The 24,042-nt window shown below is 33.9% G+C and overlaps 1 protein-coding gene across 1 annotated transcript; it reads right to left on the bottom strand.

Annotated features, from left to right (window-relative positions):
• Positions 1-5,799: 5,799 nt before the first annotated feature.
• On the bottom strand, positions 5,800-14,589 carry LOC131644694 (uncharacterized). The gene is made up of 4 exons (XM_058915246.1): positions 14,146-14,589; positions 12,867-13,025; positions 12,112-12,596; positions 5,800-6,388 (listed from the first exon to the last, which is right to left on the bottom strand). The coding sequence occupies exons 1-4, from the start codon at positions 14,393-14,395 to the stop codon at positions 6,017-6,019; spliced, it is 1,266 nt and encodes a 421-aa protein (XP_058771229.1). The 5' UTR covers positions 14,396-14,589; the 3' UTR covers positions 5,800-6,016.
• Between the last annotated feature and the right edge of the window lie 9,453 nt (positions 14,590-24,042).

Genomic DNA, 24,042 nt, shown 5'->3' with positions numbered 1-24,042 from the left:
GTACTAAAAATGACAGAAATTCAAACTATGGATTCCCTCATTTTTTTTATCTTTTTTTCTTTCTCTAATCAGTAATCTTAACTGTTAAGTTATGACAGGACATAGTCCAACTTATCCATATTAAGGAAAAACTAATTGATAGTAATCAGGGCTGGTCCTGATTTTTAGAGGTCCAGAACTAATAATAAAAATAAATCTTGAATAATTAACCTTAAATTTTAATCATATAATAATTTTTTATTATTTAATATAAAAATAAATATTATTTAAATTTTACAAGGTTAATAATTAAGAAATTATTATATATAAAAATAAAAGCGCATATGGAGAAATCCATATCATTTATAAAAAAAATCAGTATTTAAATATTTTCTACAATGACAAAAACGAAATGTTGTAATTAATTAAAAAAATTGAAATCGTAAAATAATAAAATATCTCACAACCCTTTGTTTTTATTAATCTCACAAATTATTAGTGTAATTATAAATGTGTGTCAATTTATAGTGATAGAATAATATTAACACTATATTCTACAAATATACTTAAAATTTAATTAGGAAGTTGAATTAATGAAAAAATTATAAAACATGTATAAATAATATTGTGTTAATTTTATTTATTATATATTTAATCATAAATATTTTATTAAAATAAACACTATATTGTTAAAATTTTAATATTATTATAATAAAATTAAACAATATATTTTTATATAAAAATAATAGATAAACTCATATATAATAAAGTATTATATTTTATCATAAATTTTTTAAATATTTAATTATAAATTTAATATTTTTAAAATTTATTAAAAAAAGAAAATAAAGTTGAATATAGGTTAAGAATATATTATATATGAATAAAATATTTGATGCATGCATCATCATAAACTAACTTCTATATTCATTGCCGCTACACTGAAGTTACAATTCATATATTTTCTCCACTATGTTAAATATATATAATAATTTTATACTTAAATTATAAAATCCATAGTTCAATAATATGAGGGCCCTGGTTTTTTTAGGTTCTAGACTGTGAGCGCTCTGGTCCAGGGTCGGCCCTGCTTGTAATCTATAAAACATAGACGTAACAAACAAGTTTTTTTTACAAAACGTAACAAACAAGTTAAACACCGGTATTGACAATGACGCATTGATATCGATAATAATTTTTAAAAATAAAAGTAATTGTAATATAACAATAAGGTTCGCCGTATAAGTGTGTAAAAAAATGAAGTGGAATAGATATGTATGTTGTTGGGAGTGTGAGTCTAAAAATTTGATCCGTTTAAAAAAAAAAAAAAAAAATAGAGCGGTTACACATACAAGTCTTTCATCCATAAAAAATAGTTGCTAAAATCATGGTCTGTCCTCCCACACCATAAAAAACAGGCAAAATAAGCATGTTTAGTGCAGACATGGAAAAAAAAAAATCAAACTCAATCGGATCCGGCCGCCACGAACCTAGTCATTTATCTTTTTTAACTTTAGGATAGAAATTTTATTATAATTAATATTTATATTTTTGAAAATAGAGATTAACTAAAATAGTTAAATATTTAATTATTATTAAAATGAATAAAAATTTAGTTTATTTATTGATTTTTGTTGTTATAAAAAAAATGTAATTTTTATAAAAAAAATCCAGTTTTTGTGGGTGGGTGTAGGGTGAAGTGGAGAAATCCGTTTTTCGTTAGAGATGAGGTAGATGATCAATAATTTCGACTGAGTTTGAAGGAGGGAGTCGGGTTGATACTAAATGACGGAGGTGGTGCGGAACTGAAAATACTTAAATGTGTCTATGTCCCGCCTCGTTGCTATGTCCAGTCCAACGAACCGATCAGTATTGTTTATGATTATATTTTTGGGTATTTTACAAAGACAAAATTTTATACTAAGAAACAAACCGATGATATGACATCCAAAATATCTACCCAACATGAACATAACAGTTATTGCAAGTTGAATAAAAATTCACTAGTATGCAAACATGGCTAGTGAAAGTGAGACCAAACTCTGTTAAAGGTAAAATTAAATATTATACAAAACAACTTATTATATGAAAAGATTTAGCATGAAGAATCTAATTGATCTCCTAGCTGGCCTCAGCTTTTCTAGAATTTAGTGTCAACAAACGACAGGTATCAAACTTATTCCCTCCAAGATTTTCCAAACCATGTAAGCTTAGATTATAATCATTCCTGTCAGGTCTTAAAAGCATACTATTCCATGACACATTGATAACATTAATAATAAACATAACATGCAAGTAAGAGGTTGATTAGTGAGTATTGGTCTTATTAGGCATGTTTGCTAATTAGGGAAATTTAGAGCAAAGGGTATTTAAGAAAAATTATGGTTGTTTGTTTATATTTATGTTATTTTAAATTCTTTGGCCCTTTGGAGGTAGCAATAAAGATGAACCAAACAAATAAAATGAGGCCACAAATCACATGGCAGAGGTAATAAAATGAGTTTGTCGGCTACTTTTGAAGGCAAGAATTGGATGGCTAGTGAACAAGGCACAAACATTTTGATTATGGTCTAGTATGTAGCAAAGGATAAACATTAATCCAAAAGTTGAAAGCATATACATGTCATTGACAAGAAGATTAATTAAAAAGAAAGAGACAGTTAGATTAGTAAAGTGTTTTTAGCTGTGAAGCACGGGTACTCCGTTTTAGGTAAAGTACCGGTACCGGGTACGTACCGGGTACCAGTACGCGTACGGTACTCGTACGGTACGCACCGAAGCCGTACCAATTTTTTTATTTTTTATTTTTACTTTGGTACACCAACCGGTACACATTTGATACACGTATCCAAATTTTATTTATTTTTGGTTTTAAATTTTTTTGAATAACATAATTTGGTCTTAAGTAAAAATTAGGTTATTTATTTATTCTATTTATAAATAAAAAACTGAAAGAAAAGTTAAGAAATAGGCTCATTGAAAAGAAATTGGAGCACATATGGATTTATTCACTCGTTGAAAAGGAATAGGCTCAATCCAAAAAGAGCTAAGTATATAGTTTTTGTTCATACAAATCTTCGTCTTCTTTCAATAAAGAGTAAGATTTATAATGAAGGAGTAACAAAAATATGGGATATTGGTGGAGATGAATTGGATCTATTTGATTGAGCTGTTATTCTTGAAGTTGCTACTCTTTCTCTCAATGAACGTGAACTAGAAGCTGCATTCATTGGAGAAGAAAATATTGATATTCAACCATAATTTTATGATTTATTAATAATTTAATACTTTTAAGTGTGATTTATTTAAGCAAAATATTTTTTAGTTTTATTATTTTATCGTTATTTAAATAATATAATTGTTTTGTTATTTTTATAATTGTATTTTTAAAGCATTATACTAACTACCCGTACCTTAGTTTTTCTAAAAATACCGTACCACGTACCAGTACCCGTACCGGGTACTGGGTACGTACCAGTACCTATGCAACGCAGGTTTTTAGTGACAATAGCTTAATTAGTAGGTGGTTTTCTAATTCCAAAACAATTATGTTTGGTGCAAAGCACAAACTTTTGTAGAGTAATTATTGTTATTTTCATTGGCACACTCAAATTATCATAGTTAAATTACAGTCGCATTTATAGTTACCGTTGCGATGATAATTGTAATTGTATAGTAAAGTTTTAAATTGCACTTGCGAGTGTTGTGATTACGGTCAATGTAGATGCTGCGACGCGGATTATGGTCGTTCAGCGTGCATTTTTATTGATAGATGTTTGAAATATACATTTTAGAAACACTTAAAATAATTGATAAATATTGGACGAAAATGTCAAATGTTGTTCCTATTATCTTCATAGGCGTGGTTTAAAATTTATACCGTAATTACGGTTTGATACGGTTGTGAAAATTACTACCATATCAATATTAATATTGCAGTAGTAATTATGACTGTTAACTGTAATTTAAAACCATGTTGCAAAGACTTCTAAATCTTTATATTGGAAATCATGATTGCGGTTGGAGATTGTAATTTAGAATGATGATGATAGTAGTAATATGGTATAGTGATTAAGACTATGAAGTTCATGTCAAATCCTAGAGTTCAACTGGCTTAATTAGCTTAGAAAAACTTTCATTCCATCGCTTCATGTCACCCCATAGGCAAACTTGTGGGACCTTGAAATGCAAATGCACTCTTGACCTCAAGTACACTAGAAAAGTATATATCTTTTAGATGATGATTGCAGCCATATGGAGTGTTGAATAGGGGCATGCTTTGATTTGATTTCATCACTCTCTCTTAATTCCATCTTTCTTCTAACCTTTTTGCCTTTTAAGTTTGTTTTTTGAGAAAAGACTAGTGGGGCAAAAAACATAAAAATAAAATTAATATAAGGATAATAAAGAGAGAGGGAGAGGTTAAGACCATGCAAGGTGGGGAACATATTCATATAGATGTTGAAAATTAAATTATTTTCATAGGTTAGTAGGTTTCATAAGAGTGTTCCTTCCTTTAAATTCCTTTAAATGGGATTAGAAATCACAAAATTTTCCAATATAAACAGTACTAATTGAAGGCTAGCTGTAAATTGTGTGGACCATCATTGGTTGAGAGTGATGCTGGTTTTTTTTTCTCTTAGATAGTGGTGTATGATGTGCAGATATAACAATTTTTTCTTGCAGAATTGAAAATTGACTTGTGTTCTCTAATTTGTGTTGAAATTGGTCCCATTAACAAATTCATCTAAAAAGAGAGAATGGTGGTGTGTCTTGTCCCCCTACAATTGACCCCCCATGAAGAGTGGAAAGGGAATTACATAATTATGTCTTGTTTACCAGTTTGTTTGTTTGGCCCCCTTCTATCTCTCATCCTAATTGCAAGAAGTGCATGAACTAAGAACAGCTGAGTTTGCCCCCACTATTTCCTCTTATTTGAACTCATTTAATTTTATGTTCCTTCCATAATGGTGGGTATTAGTTACAAGTACCTAGACATTGTCTTTCATGACTATTTTTAGATATAAAAAAGTTTACGCGAGTCTAAGTATCAAAATTTCGTTAAACATATGTATTTGGAATGACAATTCCATATTCCGAGACTGAAAACACGTATTTTTTTTCCTCTTCGACGCTAAAACAAACAAGTCATAAGTCAAATTCAAAACACGCAAACGAAAAAATATGTATAGATTATTTATCAACTAGATTCTTTCATCATCAGCAAAACATCAAAATTTAAACTCGAATCTTTGTGAAATTTAGGTTAAATTTGTACCAACCGGGCCAACCTAGGTTGACATTGTCTGTGATGAGTTGTAATCTGCCTCAATGTCTCCTGCTATATTTTGTCTTTCTTTCTCTATTTAGAGGGAAAAATAAAGTCCTGAGTTTGAGTGTGTAGGACATGCAAATAAATGAGACCATTTCCGGTTTCAAAGTATGGTGGCTGTAAAGAATATCCACTATGTTGTGTTTCTCACATTTTGAAGGTGATATTTGTTGCTACAGAACTACTACATTTTATTACAAGGATCCTATGATCATAAAATCTTTTAGAAAGCTACAAGGTCAAGGAAATCTCTATAGTGATGAACACCATATTTATGTCTTTGCTATAGTGGGTGTGGAAGCAGGTTCACTATCACATACTATTTGGATGCTAATGGCAAACAACATCGTTGTCCATCTTTACAAATTGTTACTACAAATGAGTACATTATCAGAAACAGATCTTCACTGAGGAAAAAATACAAGGCATTATGAGAAACATAATGAAACACTTTAATTTTCATCCATCGTTAGTAACTTTGAACACTATTTAGAAACAAGAAAGGGTCATATCATTATAGTTGCTTAGAATCTCACTGATAATGAATACACTTTAAACTGTTTTCAAAACAAAGAACACTAATATTCACTACAATTATAAACCTCAAGTGAATAAACATTAACAGAAGAAAATCATTTACTTGTTGTAATAACCAAATGCATGTTCCTTTAAGCTACCATGGAATTGGGATGATGATAAGAAACTCTACTCGAATACCGAAATACTTCCATCCCATGAGCACGAAGCAAAAACATCAGGCATAACTGGATGGAAGGCAATGTCCATGCATGCTTGACCAAAGGCCTTTATTTTCTTAATTACTTTGGATGAGTGATAATCATATATGTAAATAGATCCATCTGAAGAGCCAGATGCAAGCTTTTTTCCATCCAAGCTGAAGTTGCACTTAATATGGAACCCAGAAACCCCATGGTTTTCATATCTCTTATATTTGTTGAGTCTGTATGGAGGGGTTGAACTAAAGAGTGCGACATAATTACCGTTTGATTGAGCAACAAAAACTGGATCAAAGGGGTGGGACCTAACGCAAGGACAAGTATAAGCTTCCACATAAACCTGATTCAAAAGCAGAAGAACATGTTAATTAAGATTTAAACTTAAACTCTTAACACAGTATATTAGGGTCATTTTGATATTCAGAGATTAAATCGTTCGACAAGTTTAAAAATGAGTATAGCACTTGCGCACTTGTGGATTGAGTTTTATCTCAACATTATTGTTTGATAGTCTTTAGAAAAGGTGAAAATGATCTTTTATAATATTTGTTATATGTTTGTATTTCACAAACTTATAACTAATCTTTAAAAGGTGAATTCTGCATTAATATTTTTACCTCGCACTCATCAACAAATCTCAATATTTCGCCAGAAGACAAAGTCCCTTAAGAAAAAACAAGTTTAGATGAATAAATATGGTAGATTACTAGATTAATCTCATATATGTAGGCAATGGCAGTGTAAAAATTGCAGTAGTGTGCAAAATAAGCACGGGCCTTTCACACATTAGAACAAAGTACATGAGTAATAGTTTAAACCCAATTACTTCTTGAACTGCAAAAGTGATGAAATTAAAGAAGCATAAGCAACAGCAAGACAGCAGTCACTGTTTGAGATTTTAAGAGGGGAGTGAAAAACTTTGACTAAAGGAAGGAGTAAAGTGAAAACCTAAATTGCAAAAGCTACAAGTTTCCAATATCTAAATATGTTAGCAGTACATTACCTCAATTAATGGCATATTTGTTTGTTTTTCGTTTCTCCTATAGAAAAAATAATAAATCATTTTATTCTATTTTAGGAAGTTAATTATCCACTAATAAGATTTAGAAAATCTATTTCCCTTTGATGTTAATTAGTGCCCACGATATATGTCAAGTTTATATTATCTAAAACATCCTCTCTTAAATTTGGCTTCATCAATCCCAGCAAACTCTTCATCTTCAAGAACAAATTGGTTTTTAATGGCTTTGTAAAAATGTCATCAATTTGATCATCCGAAGTGCAATACTCCACCATAATTTCTCTATCTCTTATTAAGTCTCAAATGTAGTGATGTTTAATGTCAATATGTTTGCTAGACCCATAAAACACTGGATTATTTGTTAGAGTAATTGTTGATTCGTTGTCGCATAATACCTTCATTGGACCATCTTTTTTTTTTTTTGAAGACAAAAGTAATTCCATTAAACTGAAAGGAAAGAGGAATTACAAACAGAAGGATCAATACTGGGTATAAAGCCTGTCCAAGTCCTGGATCCTAAGTTTCTGCCAACACCAACTAACTGATGCGCATCAGTGTTAGCTGCCCTACTGATGAACAAAACAGACACATTACTAAAGCTAGACAATAAAGATTTACAATCAAGAATAATAGGACTCAACTCCGCATTTGTAATAAAACTGTTAATGCAGTCCACTACGGCCATAGCATCCGATTGAAGAACGAACTCCTTGAGCCCCAACTCTTTTGCCACCTCTTTTGCATGATTCCTTCTTAAATTTCGGCGTTAGCCTGAATCACATTGGACCATCTTGATAATGTTGCAATTCACTTAATATTCTTTGCCACCAAACTGCTTGAGTAGCAAAATTTCTTTGCCACCACCACTCTGCCTCTGTTGTTGACACAGCAACTATTTGTTTCTTAGCAACTACTTGTTTCTTAAAGGACCAAGAAAACACATTTGTTCCACATAGACATAACCCAAAATGCTTTTTTGAGTTTCAGTTTCACCTGCCTAATCATTGTCTGTGTATCCAATCAACTCAGGTTTGCTAGAACTTGAGTAGAAGATTCCTTCATCAATTGTTCCTTTTATATACCTTAAAATTTTCTTTGCGGCTGGCCAATGTGATTTGTCTTGGCGAATTCATGAATCTACTTATATGTCCAACCCCATAAACTATATCAGGCCTTGCTGTCAAGTACCTGAGGCTTCCAACTAATCTTCTGAAATTTGTTGATTTTACAAGATCACCACCACTTTCTCTTTCTAGTTTCAATCTTTCTTCCATCGGAGTCGACATTGGTTTGCATGATTCCTTCTTAAATTTCTAAGGAATATTAGCTACATATTTCTTCTATGAAATTAAAATCCTCTCATTGGTCTGCTTCACTTCAATGCCTAGGAAATACGGCAGTAGGCCCATATCTGTTATCTCAAATTGTGAGAACATACTCTCCTTGAATTCTACTAACAATTTAGGATTGTTTCCGATGAAGATTCGATCATCCACGTGCAGGCAAACAATAACAACATCTCCATCCCTGTTTGCTTTGACGTATAAAGCATGCAGATATGGACTTCTATGAAATCCATTGTTTATGAAGTATGTGTCAATATGTGGGTACCAAGCTCTTGGCATCAATCAATATAGTGCTTTCTTCAACTTGTACACTTACTTTCATCTCCTTGTCGTAAATAAACTGGTGCTAGTTCTACGTAAACTTCTTCTTCAAGTACGCCATTCAAGAAGGCGGACTTAACATCCATTTAAAAGATCTTCCATTGATTTTGGGTGGCAAGGAAAAGAATCATGTGTATCGTGTCCATTCTCGCAACTGGAGCGAAAACTTCAAAATAATAAATGCCAAGTTTTTGTTTGTAACCTTTTGCTACTAATCGTGCTTTGAAGCGATCTATCTCTCCTGTAGGATTGTACTTTGGTTTGTACACCCACTTGACTCCGATTGGCTTCTTTCCTTATGGAAGTGTTGTTAACTCCCATGTATCATTCTTCTTAATTGCATGAATTTCTTCATCCATTGCTTCCATCCAACAATCTTTATTGGTTGTTTCCTCATATGTCACAAGATTACAATCAACATGTGAAGCACGGATACTTCATTTTAGGTAAAGTACCAGTACCGGGTACCGAGTACCGGTACGCGTAACGTACCGAAGACGTACCAATTGTTATTTAATTATTTTTAAGTTGGTACACCAACCGGTACACATTTCGTACGCGTACCCAACTTTTTTAATTTTTTTCGGATGGTATAATTTAGACTTTTTTTAATGGGTAAAAATTAGGCTATTTATTCTATTAATAAATAAAAAAGTGAAAGAAAAATCAATCTATTGCATTGAAAGTTGAAACTTCTTTCACACCCAAGTTCTTCATTTTCTTTTGAGAGAAATTGAAGCACATATGAATTTATTCACTGATTGAAAAGAAATAGACTCAATCCAAAGAGGGAAAGAGGGCTGAGGATTTAGTTTTTGTTCATACGAATATTCGTCTTCTCTCGGAGAAAGAGTAAGGTTTATAATGAAGGAGCAATAAAAATGTGGGATCTTGGTGGGAGATGAATGTGACCTATTTGATAGAACTGGTATTCTTGAAGTTGCTAGTCTTTCTCTCGATGAACCTGTACTAGAAGCCGCTCTTTTTAATGATATTGGAGAGAAAAATATTAATATTCAGTCATGATTTCATGATTTATTTATACCTTTTAAGTGTGATCTATTTATATTGTTGCGCAAATATTAACATTTTTTTAAGCAAATTGTTTTTTAATTTTAATGTTTTATTGTTATTTAAATAATATAATTCTTTTGTTATTTTTATAATTATATTTTAAAACAAAATAGAAACGTACCCGTACCTTAGTTTTTCTAAAAATGTTGTACTTTGTACCGGTACCCATACCAGGTACTGGGTACGACCTGTACCTTAGTTTTTCTAAAAATGTTGTACTTTGTACCGGTACCCATACCAGGTACTGGGTACGACCTGTACCTATGCAACGCAGCAATCAGCAAATAAGGCATAATAAGTAATTTCTTCCTCCATATCATTAGGATTATCATCTCGACCAACTTCGTAATCTTCCAATGAAGAGGTGGACAATGTTGTTCCCTTTGTGGATATTTATGAGGTGGTGAGTTTTGTGTTGGTTCAGTGGATTGTTCATCAACTTTATCATCTACTTCTTCATTTATAGTAACAGGTACAAGGTACAGGCAACAACTTTTTTTTCCTTTTCTAATCAGACCTACAATCCATCTTCATCATAGGTAACATCATTGCTGATGACTACCTTTTTACTTTCTAGATGGTACAATTTGTAGGCTTTTGTTTCTTCACTATATCCTACAAAGATGCACTCCTGTCTTGTCATCAAGTTTCTTCCTCAGTTGATCTGAAACATGTGCATAAGTAATACAACCAAAAACTTTCAAGTTACTCAAATTTGGCTTTTTCCCACTCTAAGCTTCTTGTGGAATTTTATCACATATACTTTTCCCTGGACACCTATTTAAAAGTTATATTGCACAAGTCACTGCTTCGGCCAAAAAACTCTTGGGCAAATTCTTGCAATGCAGCATATTTTTCACATTATCCATGATGGTTCTATTCTTCCTTTCTGCCACTCCATTTTGTTGAAGAGTGTATCTTGCAATCATTTGATGCGTAACTCCATGCTTTCTCAAGAAATCATCACAAACAATACACTTTGTTTGCCTGTCAGTTTTTAAGGTTTATAGAGTATAACCACTTCGCCTTTCAACCTACGCCAAAAAAAATTTGAGTGCATCACAAGCATCCGATTTATTTTTCAAAACATTTCCTACTAAAGTCATCAATGAAAGTAATAAAATATTTCTTTCCTCCACTGGATGGAACTTCCACATAGCATAAATCAAAGCGTACAAGCTCGAGTGGTTTTGTAGTTCTCCATGCATTCCCTTTAGGAAAAGGATCTCAATCCTTCTTTCCCACTACACAAGTTTCACACAGTTGATCAGGTACTTGGATAACATGCAGCAAGGACACTGGAAAATGGTGTGTATCTGGAGCATGCAGCCCAAGATGATTCTATGTATATGTATATGGTCAAAGATTAATTTCCTCTTGGGTACCGGCAGAACTTACAGAAAATGTTGATAGTAGAATAGTTTTTTTGATGGAATAAGGGAGTACAAAGGTTGTTACAATAATAACTCGATCTAGAAGCTCCTCCCATAGAAATACTTTTTTGAACTAACTAACAATAAACGTGACATGAATGACTCCCCTCTTACTCTCTCTCTCTCCAGTCACAATATATTCTCATTTCTAACCAACTCTCCATGTCACAAACTTTCACTTCCCCTACTTGATCCTTCTTCCTCTACGGGTGTAAACCCTCCAAACAGCACGTTGGGCCTTGCTCCAGCAGCCTCTTTGTCACTGGGCCCAAGTGCTCTATCACTCGATATACTTCCTAAAGATATACATGGGTAGGGGACATAGGTAAAGGAACAATATCCTAGGTGTGTGGGAAATCTTAACATATACATGTTTAAACTTTAAACTATGTAGAAGATATTAGAATAATATAATATATAGACACACACAAGGCTTAAGCTACTCAATCCCTTAGATTAGGGGTCAGAATCAATTAAAAAGAGATAGACTAGAATTTTAACAAATAAGATATTAACAATATTAAAAACAACATAATAAACTAATTCGTATTATCATATATTAAACATTAATTCTGATCTAACCACAATCCAGTCATAGTTGGGCCACTAAATCTTTAATGAGTTAACTTTCTGGTTTTAATTTTAACTTCTAAAACCATGACTAGAACTTGGAAGCTATGATGATTCTTACTAGGCTATTTGCATTATTTAATCCACTCTGGAACTTTTTTTGGTTATAAAAAAAGCTGTTAATACTAATCAATATTCACAATGTGGCTTAAAATAATGATAACCAACCATCAGAACAATTTGGCAGAAAATAAGTAAACTATATAACGAAACATAAACAGTATTAGAGTTATCTCACCTGATTAGACAACGGCACCTGTCTCGACACATCCCAAACGATAATAGAATTCTCACTGATATTGCTCCCAGATACATCACTAGAAGAAATGAATTGTTTCCCGTTCGTTGCAAACTCAACATCTAGAATGGAACCTAAATTTCGATTATAGTTATGCACAACTTTGTCAGTTCTGATATCCCATAGTTTGATATGCCCTTTAGATCCCCCAGAAAGGAAGAGATTTGAATTGTCTGGGTGGAACTTTATAACTCCAACCATTTGATCTTCTCTGAAAACCTGAGTTTCCATCCCCTTTACAACATCAACCAACCTTGATGTGTAATCATATCCACAAGAAAGTAAGAAGTGCCCTTGTTGAGACCATTTCACATCTTTCACAGCAGCGTTGTGGAAGTTTAGCGCACATGCTTTCTTCTTATCTCTGCTCCATACGTTCCATATGCATACCAAATTGTCCATCCCAGCAGATGCGAGGAGGTGAGCTGCGAGGTAACTACAATGAACAGATCATTACTAATAAAAGATACAGCACGGATATCTCTCTTGCTCTGGTCTATCCTCTCCTCCATGTGTAGCTGAGTGATACTTTTAAATATTTTGATATTATATTTGGAATAAATATACGCTTTAAATGAAAATATATGATACAATACTTTCACCTTTGAGAAACAGTGTAAAAAACACTATTATTTCCTATCAGAAAGTTATATCATAAACAAGGGAACAACAATCTGTCAAAGAAGAGAATTTACCGTGCGTTGATGACCAATGTATAGCATTGACAGCTCTTGTATGTCCAGATAAAGATGCAGATAGCTTTTCAGATACCGAGTTTAGGTTTTTATGATCCTTTGCTTCACTTCTCAACAATGCTAAAATGTTATGGTGTATATCAACCTCCGAGATACTGCCTATGTTTACGAGAAAGAAAAAGGTCAGATTAGTAGTGTCTGTCAATGATTTTAAAGTTCAATATAGAGGTGAGGTAATAGATAGAGGCATTAAAATATCAAGCATATCTATATCTAAGAAAAGTATAATCAAGAAAAGGTCAAGCTCTGTGTGAGGAAATAAAGAAATTGTAATTATACAATCATCACTCAGCCCGAGCCTCAAATAATAAGATACAAAAGTGATAACTATACAATCATTACTCAGCCTGAGCATCAGATGATAAGATACAAAAATGATGTTGCTGCATGCTTCAAAGTTATGCCGCTGCTCCTTCTTCTGCTACTTTTCTATTTTGACGTTCCTCACTAAATACAAGTGGAGGTCCCTAAATTAGGAACTAGATTTCGGGCCAATATAAAGCCATGCCAAAAGGAAGCTACATATAAAGCAAGCTATTATATGCCTGTTTCTCTGTTTATTCAATTCACTTACACTGATTTGGAATTCATATCAATGAATATAAATAAAAATCATGAAATAAACTGTGTTTACAACCCAAAGTTTGTAGCTTATATGTTTTACAGAACCATACAATTAATATAATTGAGATTCTCCCTTAAGGCTTAAACTAGAAGCTAACCCAAACAGGGCATATATCTCTCTTTTTCTTTGTACTTTTGATATGTACTTCTGCTTAATTAACCCAAGTGTAGTAAAAAAGGCATAACGTGTACTAAACTTGCTCTTCTCCTCTCCCACCTAAGTCTAAGACTTAACTCTCTCAATCACTGCCAAGTTTTTTTGAAGAAACTGTGACAAACAGAATCTGAGATTTCAGAGAAAACAATATGGCCTTTCCTAATATTGTTGGGATAATGCATCAACACTCACAAATACCGAAATAATAAGAAAGTAGAACTAATGTTTCATTCCCTCCTAATGTAGAATCAATGAGTGGATAACAATATAAAAAATGAACACGAAATTAGCATCAAAACCTAATTGTTTTGCATTTTGGTCTTTGATCCCACCAAGTAAAAATCATATTCAAGGACATATTATAACAGGACCTAATTCTTAGCATGAAAACCTAATTGTTTTCCAATTGAATTGAACAAGGGAGTAAAAGAAGAGTACCGGATAATGTGAAAGACGGAGATGATGAAAGGTGAGGAATAGATGTAGCAGAAGTGATGGAAGGCATAGAAGCGCGTTGTCGTTTGGAAACGTAGCTACCTGGAATGAGAATTTGTGAATGGGGGTTGGAAACAGTAGTAGAAGAAGGGATATAGGGTTTCGGTGTGGGAGTATGGTGGGATAATTTCATTCGTTTGGGTTCTTCTTCTTCTTCTTCAGTATTTGAATATGCGGCACATAGAAGATCCATCCTTCTTGAATCGGCCACACCACCTTTTTCTTCCTCGGCTAACCTCGCCGTTTACTTCGTGCCCGTTGTAGTTTTTGGTTTTCTCAGCCGCGGTTATGCGATTGGAGACGTTAACACTACGGCGTTTTTGGTTCAGTCGTGCGCTGTGGAAGGAAGAAAATCAAAAATTAAAAAAATAAATAAAAGATAGAAGGAAAATTAGTATCTCTTATTTGATTGGGTCATGCTAAGGCCATCTTAAGAATGTCATAATTAAAAGAAAAAAATTAAATATAATAAAATTATATTTAAAGTGTTAACACATTGAAAGCACATATTTTAAAAATATATTTTTATAAATTATTTATTAATTTTTGTCTTTGAGACACATGTTATTTTTTTTTCTATTAAATTTATTAAAATGACTCTAATTTAAAGCATGGGCTACCCACTTTTAGGTTTTTTTGGAATTCATATTGCCGTATCAACTTAGCTTGAAGCAACTCATTCAATTTTTGTATTTCAATGATGCAATTTTAAAGAGGAAAATTCTTGTGAAGCCATACAATTAACTTCTTTGGTGAAGTCAATAATTTGACCAATAAAAAAATAATGTTGACTGAATTAGTCACTGCCACATAGAATTATATGGTACATAACATTTATTAGGATTAAACAATAACACTTATTAGAATTGATATATAACACTTACTATGTACCCTGATATCTATTAATATTACAATTAAATCTCTACAAATTAAAAGTAAAAAAATTATCTCAAGTTTTATATTGTATTTAAATTTTAACTATTATTGTGAAAATCTATTAAAACAACATCATCGCCGTGAATATGAATGAGAATTTTTCTCTCCCATAAATTAAAACATGTGTGTTTGATTAACATACAAAGTAAACTCTCACATATAAATCAAAATCATATCCATATACTCTTTTTTTTGGTTGATAAATTATTAAATTTATATAGTTACAATTAAAAATAAATTAGTTAAGTAAAATTATCATTTAAATTGCAAAATTAATTTTGTCAAATAAAAATCATTATAAATTATTATCTTATTTAAATTCAATCAAAAATTATTTTTAACTTATAAGTTATTATTAACTTAATGGAGAGTTGATATACAATTTAATTAAAGTGACTTCACCAAAGAAGTCAATTGTGCGACTTCACCGTAGAATTCCCAAAGAACCTATATTATAAATAATCTATATTAGATCCCACAACTTTATCTCATATATTAGTATTTTATTCATATTAATTTTATTTTAATTTAAAATAATAATTTAAATTAATTAGACTAATATTAATAAAAAATAAGTAAAAATCAATTAAACTTAAAATTTAAAATAATAATTACAATTAATCTCACCTAACATATAATTAAAAATAATAAAAGGAACTAACATTACATAATTATTCAAATTTAAATTTCGTCATCCTCGTGTCCAAAATGTTTTCAAATATATTCGACTAGATCTCCTTGAAGTTGACGATGAACTTGTTTTTCACGAAGACTTCTTGTTGGACGGTTCGGATGAGGACCATTAAATGTTTCAGTCGTTGAATTGTTGTTATCTACGTTATAATAGGAGTAATCAAAATCACCTACATATGTGTGTCGTTCTTCTTCAACAATCATGTTGTGCAATATGATGCAAGCATATATGGTTTGCTTCAAAGTTTTCATGTGCCAAGCACGCGTTGGACCACATATAATTGCAAACTGAGATTGAAGCACTCCAAATGCCCGTTCCACGTCCTTTCTAATTAATTTTTGGTGTTGTGCAAATAGTTTTCTCTTTTCTCCTTGTGGAATTGAAATGGTCTAGACAAATGTAGCTCACTCATAATATATACCATCCGCTAAATTATACCTCATATTATTTGGAGTCTCATTGATTGTATATTGCACAGTGGCAACATTTCCTTCCAAAATATCATCAAACACATTGGATTGGTTTAACACATTAATATCATTATTTGAACCTGCAATACCAAAAAATGCATGCCAAATCCATAAGTCTTGTGATAGCCACTGCTTCAAGCATGATTGTGGGTTTACCATGATCACCTCGACAAAATTTTTATTTCAATGTAACAGGACAATTTTTCCATTCCCAATGGATACAATCAATAGAACCGAGCATGCCTGGAAATCCACGTGACTCCCCCATTTGTAAAAGATGTTCAACATCATTGGTATTAGGCCTTCTCAAATACTGAACCCCAAATACCTCATTCACGCCCCTTACGAATCTCTCTAAGCACTCAAATGCACAACCAACTATCGTGACTAACAATACAATGCACAAGCCAACTGCAAGTGACTAACACTTAGATAATAAACCGTTCAGGGATCTCCACGAGATATAACGTTTATTTACCTAGAAACCTCCAAGAGTCTAGCAGGAACTCTTGGCCCTCTCAAGTATCCATATCAGTAGGATACTTAAGGATACCAATTCTATCGTGAATTAAGTTTCTGGAGAATTGCAGGAGTACATCTTAATCAAGCAGATTTTCTCTTTCTCAATTTTAGTTTTTGTTAGAACAAGATTTGTTCTGATCAATTATCTTAGTTTTGATGATAACAATAATATGAATTTTGCTTAAGATAATATGGTACTCTAATCCAATGCAATTTCCTTTTCAGGAAATATATAAAGAGTATGCATAATTCAGCGCTCAGAAGCTTTGTCTCAAGGGTTCAGCATGCAACATCAGAACATGGTCTGACAAGACATCAGAAGATGGTCGAAGCAGAATCAGAACATGGGTCTATGGAAGCATCAGAAGAACAAGAGAACAGAAGCACTGAAGTTCTGATGGTATCACGCTCAGAAGCACTTCAAGGTCAGAAGATCAGAAGATGCTTTGCACCAAGCTGTTTGACTCTGATGATATTCAAACGTTGTATTCACAAACATCAGATCAGAAGGAAGTACAAGTGGCAAGCTACGCTGACTGACAAAAGGAACGTTAAAAGCTATTAAAGGCTACGTCAGTAGACACAGCGTGAACAAGGCTCGAGGTAGTTGACAAAAGCGTATAACATTAAATGCGATGCTGTACGGAACACGCAAAGCATTAAATGCACTCAACGGTCATCTTCTCCAACGCCTATAAATATGAAGTTCTGATGAGAAGCAAGGTTAACGATCCTGCACCAAAACAACTCAAATTAACTTGCTGAAACGCTGTTCAATTCAAAGCTCAGAATCTTCATCTTCATCAAAGCTCACTACATTGTTGTTGTAATATATTAGTGAGATTAAGCTTAAACGTTAAGAGAAATATCACAGTTTGTGATTATCGCTTTTAAGAAGCAATTGTAATACTCTTAGAATTGATTACATTAAGTTGTAAGGAACTAGAGTGATCGTGTGGATCAGAATACTCTAGGAAGTCTTAGAGGTTATCTAAGCAGGTTGTAACTAGAGTGATCGTGTGGATCAGTATACTCTAGAAAAATCTTAGAGGGTATCTAAGCAGTTGTTCCTGGAGTGATCAGTGTGTGATCAGAAGACTCTGGAAGACTTAGTTGCTGACTAAGTGGAGAACCATTGTAATCCGTGCGATTAGTGGATTAAATCCTCAGTTGAGGTAAATCATCTCTGCGGGGGTGGACTGGAGTAGTTTAGTTAACAACGAACCAGGATAAAAATAACTGTGCAATTTATTTTTATCTGTCAAGTTTTTAAAGCTACACTTATTCAAACCCCCCCTTTCTAAGTGTTTTTCTATCCTTCAATTGGCATCAGAGCGCCGGTTCTAAGGTGCAAGCACTTAACCGTGTTTAGAAAAGATTCAGGAAGAGAAAAACGCTTCAGTAAAAGATGGCTGGTGAATCTGAAAAATCTACACCTGCATCTACATCTGGCTCTGCTGAGCAATACAACGGTAACAATGGTTATACTAGACCGCCGGTATTTGATGGTGAAAACTTTGAATACTGGAAAGATAAACTGGAAAGTTACTTTCTTGGTCTAGATGGTGATCTATGGGATCTTCTGATGGATGGTTACAAACATCCAGTAAATGCCAGTGGCGTAAAGCTGACAAGGCAAGAAATGAATGATGATCAGAAAAAGCTTTTCAGGAATCATCATAAATGCAGAACTGTTTTGCTGAATGCTATCTCTCATGCTGAGTATGAGAAGATATCTAACAGGGAAACGGCCTATGACATATATGAGTCCTTGAAAATGACTCATGAAGGAAATGCTCAAGTCAAGGAGACTAAAGCTCTCGCTTTAATTCAGAAGTATGAAGCCTTCAAGATGGAGGATGATGAAGACATTGAAAAGATGTTTTCAAGATTTCAAACTCTTACTGCTGGATTGAGAGTTCTTGACAAGGGATACACCAAGGCTGATCATGTAAAGAAGATCATCAGAAGCTTACCCAGAAGATGGGGTCCTATGGTGACTGCATTCAAGATTGCAAAGAATCTGAATGAAGTTTCTCTGGAAGAGCTTATCAGTGCCTTGAGAAGTCATGAAACAGAGCTGGACGCAAATGAGCCTCAAAAGAAAGGTAAGTCTATTGCATTAAAATCCAATATCAAGAAATGCACTAACGCTTTTCAGGCTAGAGAAGAAGATCCTGAAGAATCAGAATCTGAAGAAGAAGATGAACTGTCCTTGATCTCCAGAAGGCTAAATCAACTCTGGAAGACCAAGCAAAGGAAGTTTAGAGGCTTCAGAAGTTCAAAGAAATTTGAACGTGGAGAATCTTCTGATGACAGAAGATTTGACAAGAAGAAGGTCATGTGCTATGAATGCAATGAGCCTGGACACTTCAAGAATGAATGTCCAAATCTTCAGAAGGAAAATCCCAAGAAGAAGTTTCATAAGAAGAAAGGTCTTATGGCAACCTGGGATGAGTCAGAAGATGATTCAGACTCTGAAGATGAGCAGGCTAACTGTGCGCTGATGGCGACAGAAGATGACGGATCAGAATCTACATCAGAATCAGATTCTGAAGAGGTATTTTCTGAACTTACTAGAGATGAGTTAGTTTCCGGTCTAACTGAACTTCTGGAACTCAAGTCTCAGATCAGTCTCAAATACAAAAAGCTGAAAAAGCTATTTGAATTTGAAACAAAGAAGCTTGAGTTGGAGAATTCTGAATTAAAAGAAAAACTTTTAAAATTATCCAATAATGTTGGATCTCCTTCTGATTCAGAAAAATCCACTCCTAGTCTAAACCATATTCTGAAAGAATATGATTTAAGTTTCAGGAAGTTCTTATCTAGAAGTATTGGCAGAAGTCAGCTAGCTTCTATGATATATGCTGTGTCTGGAAACAAAAGAGTCGGCATTGGTTTTGAGGGTGAAACCCCATACAAACTTGAACCTGTTGATGAAATGAAATTCACATACAAGCCATTGTATGATCAGTTCAAGTATGGCCACTCCCATGATATTAGGCACACTTCACATGCTCAAAGTTTTCACATAACACACACCAAAAAGCATGTGACACAACCTAGGAAATATCATGAAACTCGCATTAAGAATTATCATGCTGCTCCTCCTATTGCTTACAATGTTAAACCCGAGTTCAATCAGAACTTGAGAAAATCTAACAAGAAAGGACCCAAAAAGATGTGGGTACCTAAGGATAAGATTATTCCTATTGCAGATATCCTTGACTGCAAAAAGGACAAAGCACAACATGTCATGGTACCTGGACTCTGGATGCTCACGACACATGACAGGAAGAAGGTCTATGTTCCAAGACCTGGTGCTTAAGTCTGGAGGAGAAGTCAAGTTTGGAGGAGATCAGAAGGGCAAGATAATTGGCTCTGGAACTATAAAGTCTGGTAACTCTCCTTCCATTTCTAATGTACTTCTTGTAGAAGGATTAACACATAACCTCTTATCTATCAGTCAATTGAGTGACAATGGTTATGATATAATCTTTAATCAAGAGTCTTGCAAGGCTGTAAATCAGAAGGATGGCTCAATCCTATTTACAGGCAAGAGGAAGAACAACATTTATAAGACAGATCTGCAAGATCTTATGAGTCAGAAGGTGACTTGTCTTATGTCTGTTTCTGAAGAGCAGTGGGTCTGGCACAGAAGATTAGGTCATGCTAGTTTGAGAAAGATTTCTCAGATTAACAAACTGGATCTTGTCAGAGGACTCCCTAATCTGAAATTCAAATCAGATGCTCTTTGTGAAGCATGTCAGAAGGGCAAGTTCTCCAAACCTGCATTCAAGTCCAAGAATGTTGTTTCTACCTCAAGGCCATTAGAACTCTTGCACATTGATCTGTTTGGCCCAGTCAAAACAGCATCTGTCAGAGGGAAGAAATATGGATTAGTCATCGTAGATGATTATAGCCGCTGGACATGGGTAAAATTCTTGAAACACAAGGATGAGTCTCATTCAGTGTTCTTTGATTTCTGCATTCAGATTCAATCTGAAAAAGAGTGTAAAATCATAAAGGTCAGAAGTGATCATGGTGGTGAATTTGAGAACAAATCCTTTGAAGAATTCTTCAAAGAAAATGGTATTGCCCATGATTTCTCTTGTCCTAGAACTCCACAGCAAAATGGAGTTGTAGAACGAAAGAATAGGACTCTGCAAGAAATGGCCAGAACCATGATCAATGAAACCAATATGGCTAAGCATTTCTGGGCAGAAGCAATAAACACTGCATGCTATATTCAGAATAGAATCTCTATCAGACCTATTCTAAATAAGACTCCTTATGAATTGTGGAAGAATAGAAAGCCCAACATTTCATATTTCCATCCTTTTGGATGTGTATGCTTTACTCTGAACACTAAAGATCATCTTGGTAAGTTTGATTCCAAAGCACAAAAATGTTTCCTTCTTGGATATTCTGAACGCTCAAAAGGCTACAGAGTATACAATACTGAAACATTGATTGTAGAAGAATCAATCAATATCAGATTTGATGATAAGCTTGGTTCTGAAAAACCAAAGCAGTTTGATAATTTTGCAGATTGTGATATTGATATATCAGAAGTTGTTGAGCCAAGAAGCAACGCATCAGAAGCAGAACCTCTCAGAAGCAAAGAATCTGAAGATCAAGTATCAGCTTCTCTGGAGGATCTAAGCATTTCTGAAGAACCATCTGTCAGAAGATCATCCAGACTCATCTCTGGTCATTCAGAAGATGTCATTCTTGGAAAGAAGGATGATCCTATCAGAACAAGAGCATTCCTTAAGAACAATGCAGATTGTCAATTAGGTCTTGTATCTTTGATCGAGCCAACTTCTGTTGATCATGCTCTAGAAGATCCAGACTGGATAATTGCTATGCAAGAAGAACTGAATCAGTTTACAAGGAATGATGTTTGGGATCTTGTTCCTAGACCAGATGGATTCAATATAATCGGTACAAAATGGGTCTTCAGAAACAAGCTCAGTGAGAAAGGTGAAGTGGTAAGGAACAAAGCCAGACTGGTGGCTCAGGGTTATAGTCAGCAAGAAGGGATTGACTATACAGAAACCTTTGCACCAGTGGCCAGGTTAGAATCTATTCGTCTATTAATTTCATTTGCCTCTCAACATAACATCACTCTTTATCAGATGGATGTTAAGAGTGCCTTCTTAAATGGTTATATAGATGAAGAAGTTTATGTCCATCAACCTCCTGGTTTTGAAGACTCTATGTCTCCTAATCATGTTTTTAAATTAAAGAAATCGTTATATGGATTGAAACAAGCTCCCAGAGCTTGGTATGAACGCTTAAGTTCTTTCCTTCTGGATAATGGTTTCACTAGAGGAAAAGTGGACACTACTCTCTTTTGTAAAACCTTTAAAAGGGATATTTTAATTTGTCAAATATATGTAGATGATATTATTTTTGGAACATCTAATGCTACACTTGGAAAGGAGTTTGCTGAGTCTATGCAGGCTGAGTTTGAAATGAGCATGATGGGAGAACTCAAGTATTTCCTTGGAATACAAATAAATCAAACATCAGAAGGAACGTATGTTCACCAAACCAAGTATGTAAAGGAACTTCTGAAGAAGTTTAATCTTCTAGACTGCAAAGAAGCCAAAACTCCTATGCATCCAACATGCATCCTAGGTAAGGATGAGGTAAGTAAGAAGGTAGATCAGAAGTTATACAGAGGTATGATTGAATCTCTTCTATATCTGACTGCTTCTAGACCTGACATTCTGTTCAGTGTTTGTTTGTGTGCTAGATTCCAATCAGATCCTAGAGAATCTCATTTAACTGCTGTTAAGAGAATTCTAAGGTATCTGAAAGGTACTACTAATGTTGGCTTAGTTTACAGAAAATCTAAAGAATACAACTTAGTAGGATTCTGCGATGCTGACTATGCTGGAGACAGAATTGAAAGAAAGAGTACTTCAGGAAGTTGCCAATTTCTTGGAAGTCATTTGATCTCCTGGTACAGCAAGAAGCAAGCAACTATTGCTCTATCAACAACAGAAGCAGAATATGTCGCTGCTACTGGTTGCAGTACACAGATGCTCTGGATGAAGAGTCAGTTAGAAGATTATCAGATATTTGAGAGTAACATTCCTATATTCTGTGATAATACTTCTGCTATATGTTTATCTAAGAATCCTATTCTTCATTCAAAAGCTAAACATATTGAGATTAAACATCATTTCATAAGGGACTATGTTCAGAAGGGTGTTATATCTTTAAACTTTGTGGATACAGACCATCAATGGGCTGATATCTTTACAAAACCCCTGGCTGAAGATAGGTTTAAGTTCATTCTGAAGAACATCAGTATGGATTTATGCCCAGAATGAGAAGATGAGAAGTTCTTATGTATGAGTATCTTCTGAAATGAAAATGGATTACTTTCTAATCAGAAGTTCTGATTGAAATCTTTTAGAAATTATGATTCGGTTATTACTAACGTTTCATTGTCTAAGTTGATTCAGAACCTCTTTTAAAGCAAACAGCTGTAACGTTTTATCTCGGGATGGTAAACCTGTCGTTACTGTTCATGGATAAGCGCGCGTGCAGTTGAAGGGACGCCGACCATAGGTAACTGTGCTAGTCACCTCATTTGTCTTTATTATCTCTCCTCACGTCACGTAACATTAAATGCTTTTCATCATTTACTCTCTTTCAGTTTTTTCTTTTTATATTCTTCAAACGATTCTTTTCCCTCTTATATCTCTCTCACTTTGCATTCCTCATCAAGTTATTTCTCTCTCTCTTCCGTTTTCTTCTCTTGCTCAAACAAGTTTTTCTTTCTTTTAAAAATCCTAGCTCAAACCTAGCGTTCATCCTAAGCCTGTTGAAGATCTATGACTCAAAGGCGACAGATCTCTGCATATCTCGGGATGGCTCTCCTAATACCTCTCAAGTCAGACCTCTTCTTTGATGTTGTTATCAACTTTCACCCAAAGACAGAAGACTTTCTTGAGTTATGGGAAGAGGTTAAGAATGATATTCTTAACTTCTATGTTAAGGGAAAGCCCCGTTTGCAACATTAGCTCTCTGTCTGTGAACTGTCCCTCTCTTCCTCTTTGGTCTCTTGGATCTCTCCTACAGTGGAGGTTCTAGTCTGGAAGACAAGAGTCCACAGGGATTCTTGATGGGTTGACACAGAGTGTGTCTTGCTAGGGTGCTGTTTTTAATTTTTGTAGTCATTTCCTCTTGGGATGACTT

The sequence above is a fragment of the Vicia villosa genome, linkage group LG1 (assembly GCF_029867415.1).
Source record: "Vicia villosa cultivar HV-30 ecotype Madison, WI linkage group LG1, Vvil1.0, whole genome shotgun sequence".
Taxonomy (NCBI): domain Eukaryota; kingdom Viridiplantae; phylum Streptophyta; class Magnoliopsida; order Fabales; family Fabaceae; genus Vicia; species Vicia villosa.
The sequence above is the reverse complement of the archived record's forward strand: the minus strand, read 5'-3'. Positions and strand labels throughout refer to the sequence as shown.

Excerpts from the sequence above, each read along its gene's own strand:
- LOC131644694 (XM_058915246.1), bottom strand. The coding sequence starts at position 14,395 with ATGGATCTTCTATGTGCCGCATATTCAAATACTGAAGAAGAAGAAGAA. Across the intron at positions 12,597-12,866 it reads ACATTGGTCATCAACGCACG|CTCACCTCCTCGCATCTGCT; the intron begins GTAAATTCTCTT and ends GTTACCTCGCAG. Across the intron at positions 6,389-12,111 it reads AGGTGCCGTTGTCTAATCAG|GTTTATGTGGAAGCTTATAC; the intron begins GTGAGATAACTC and ends CTTTTGAATCAG.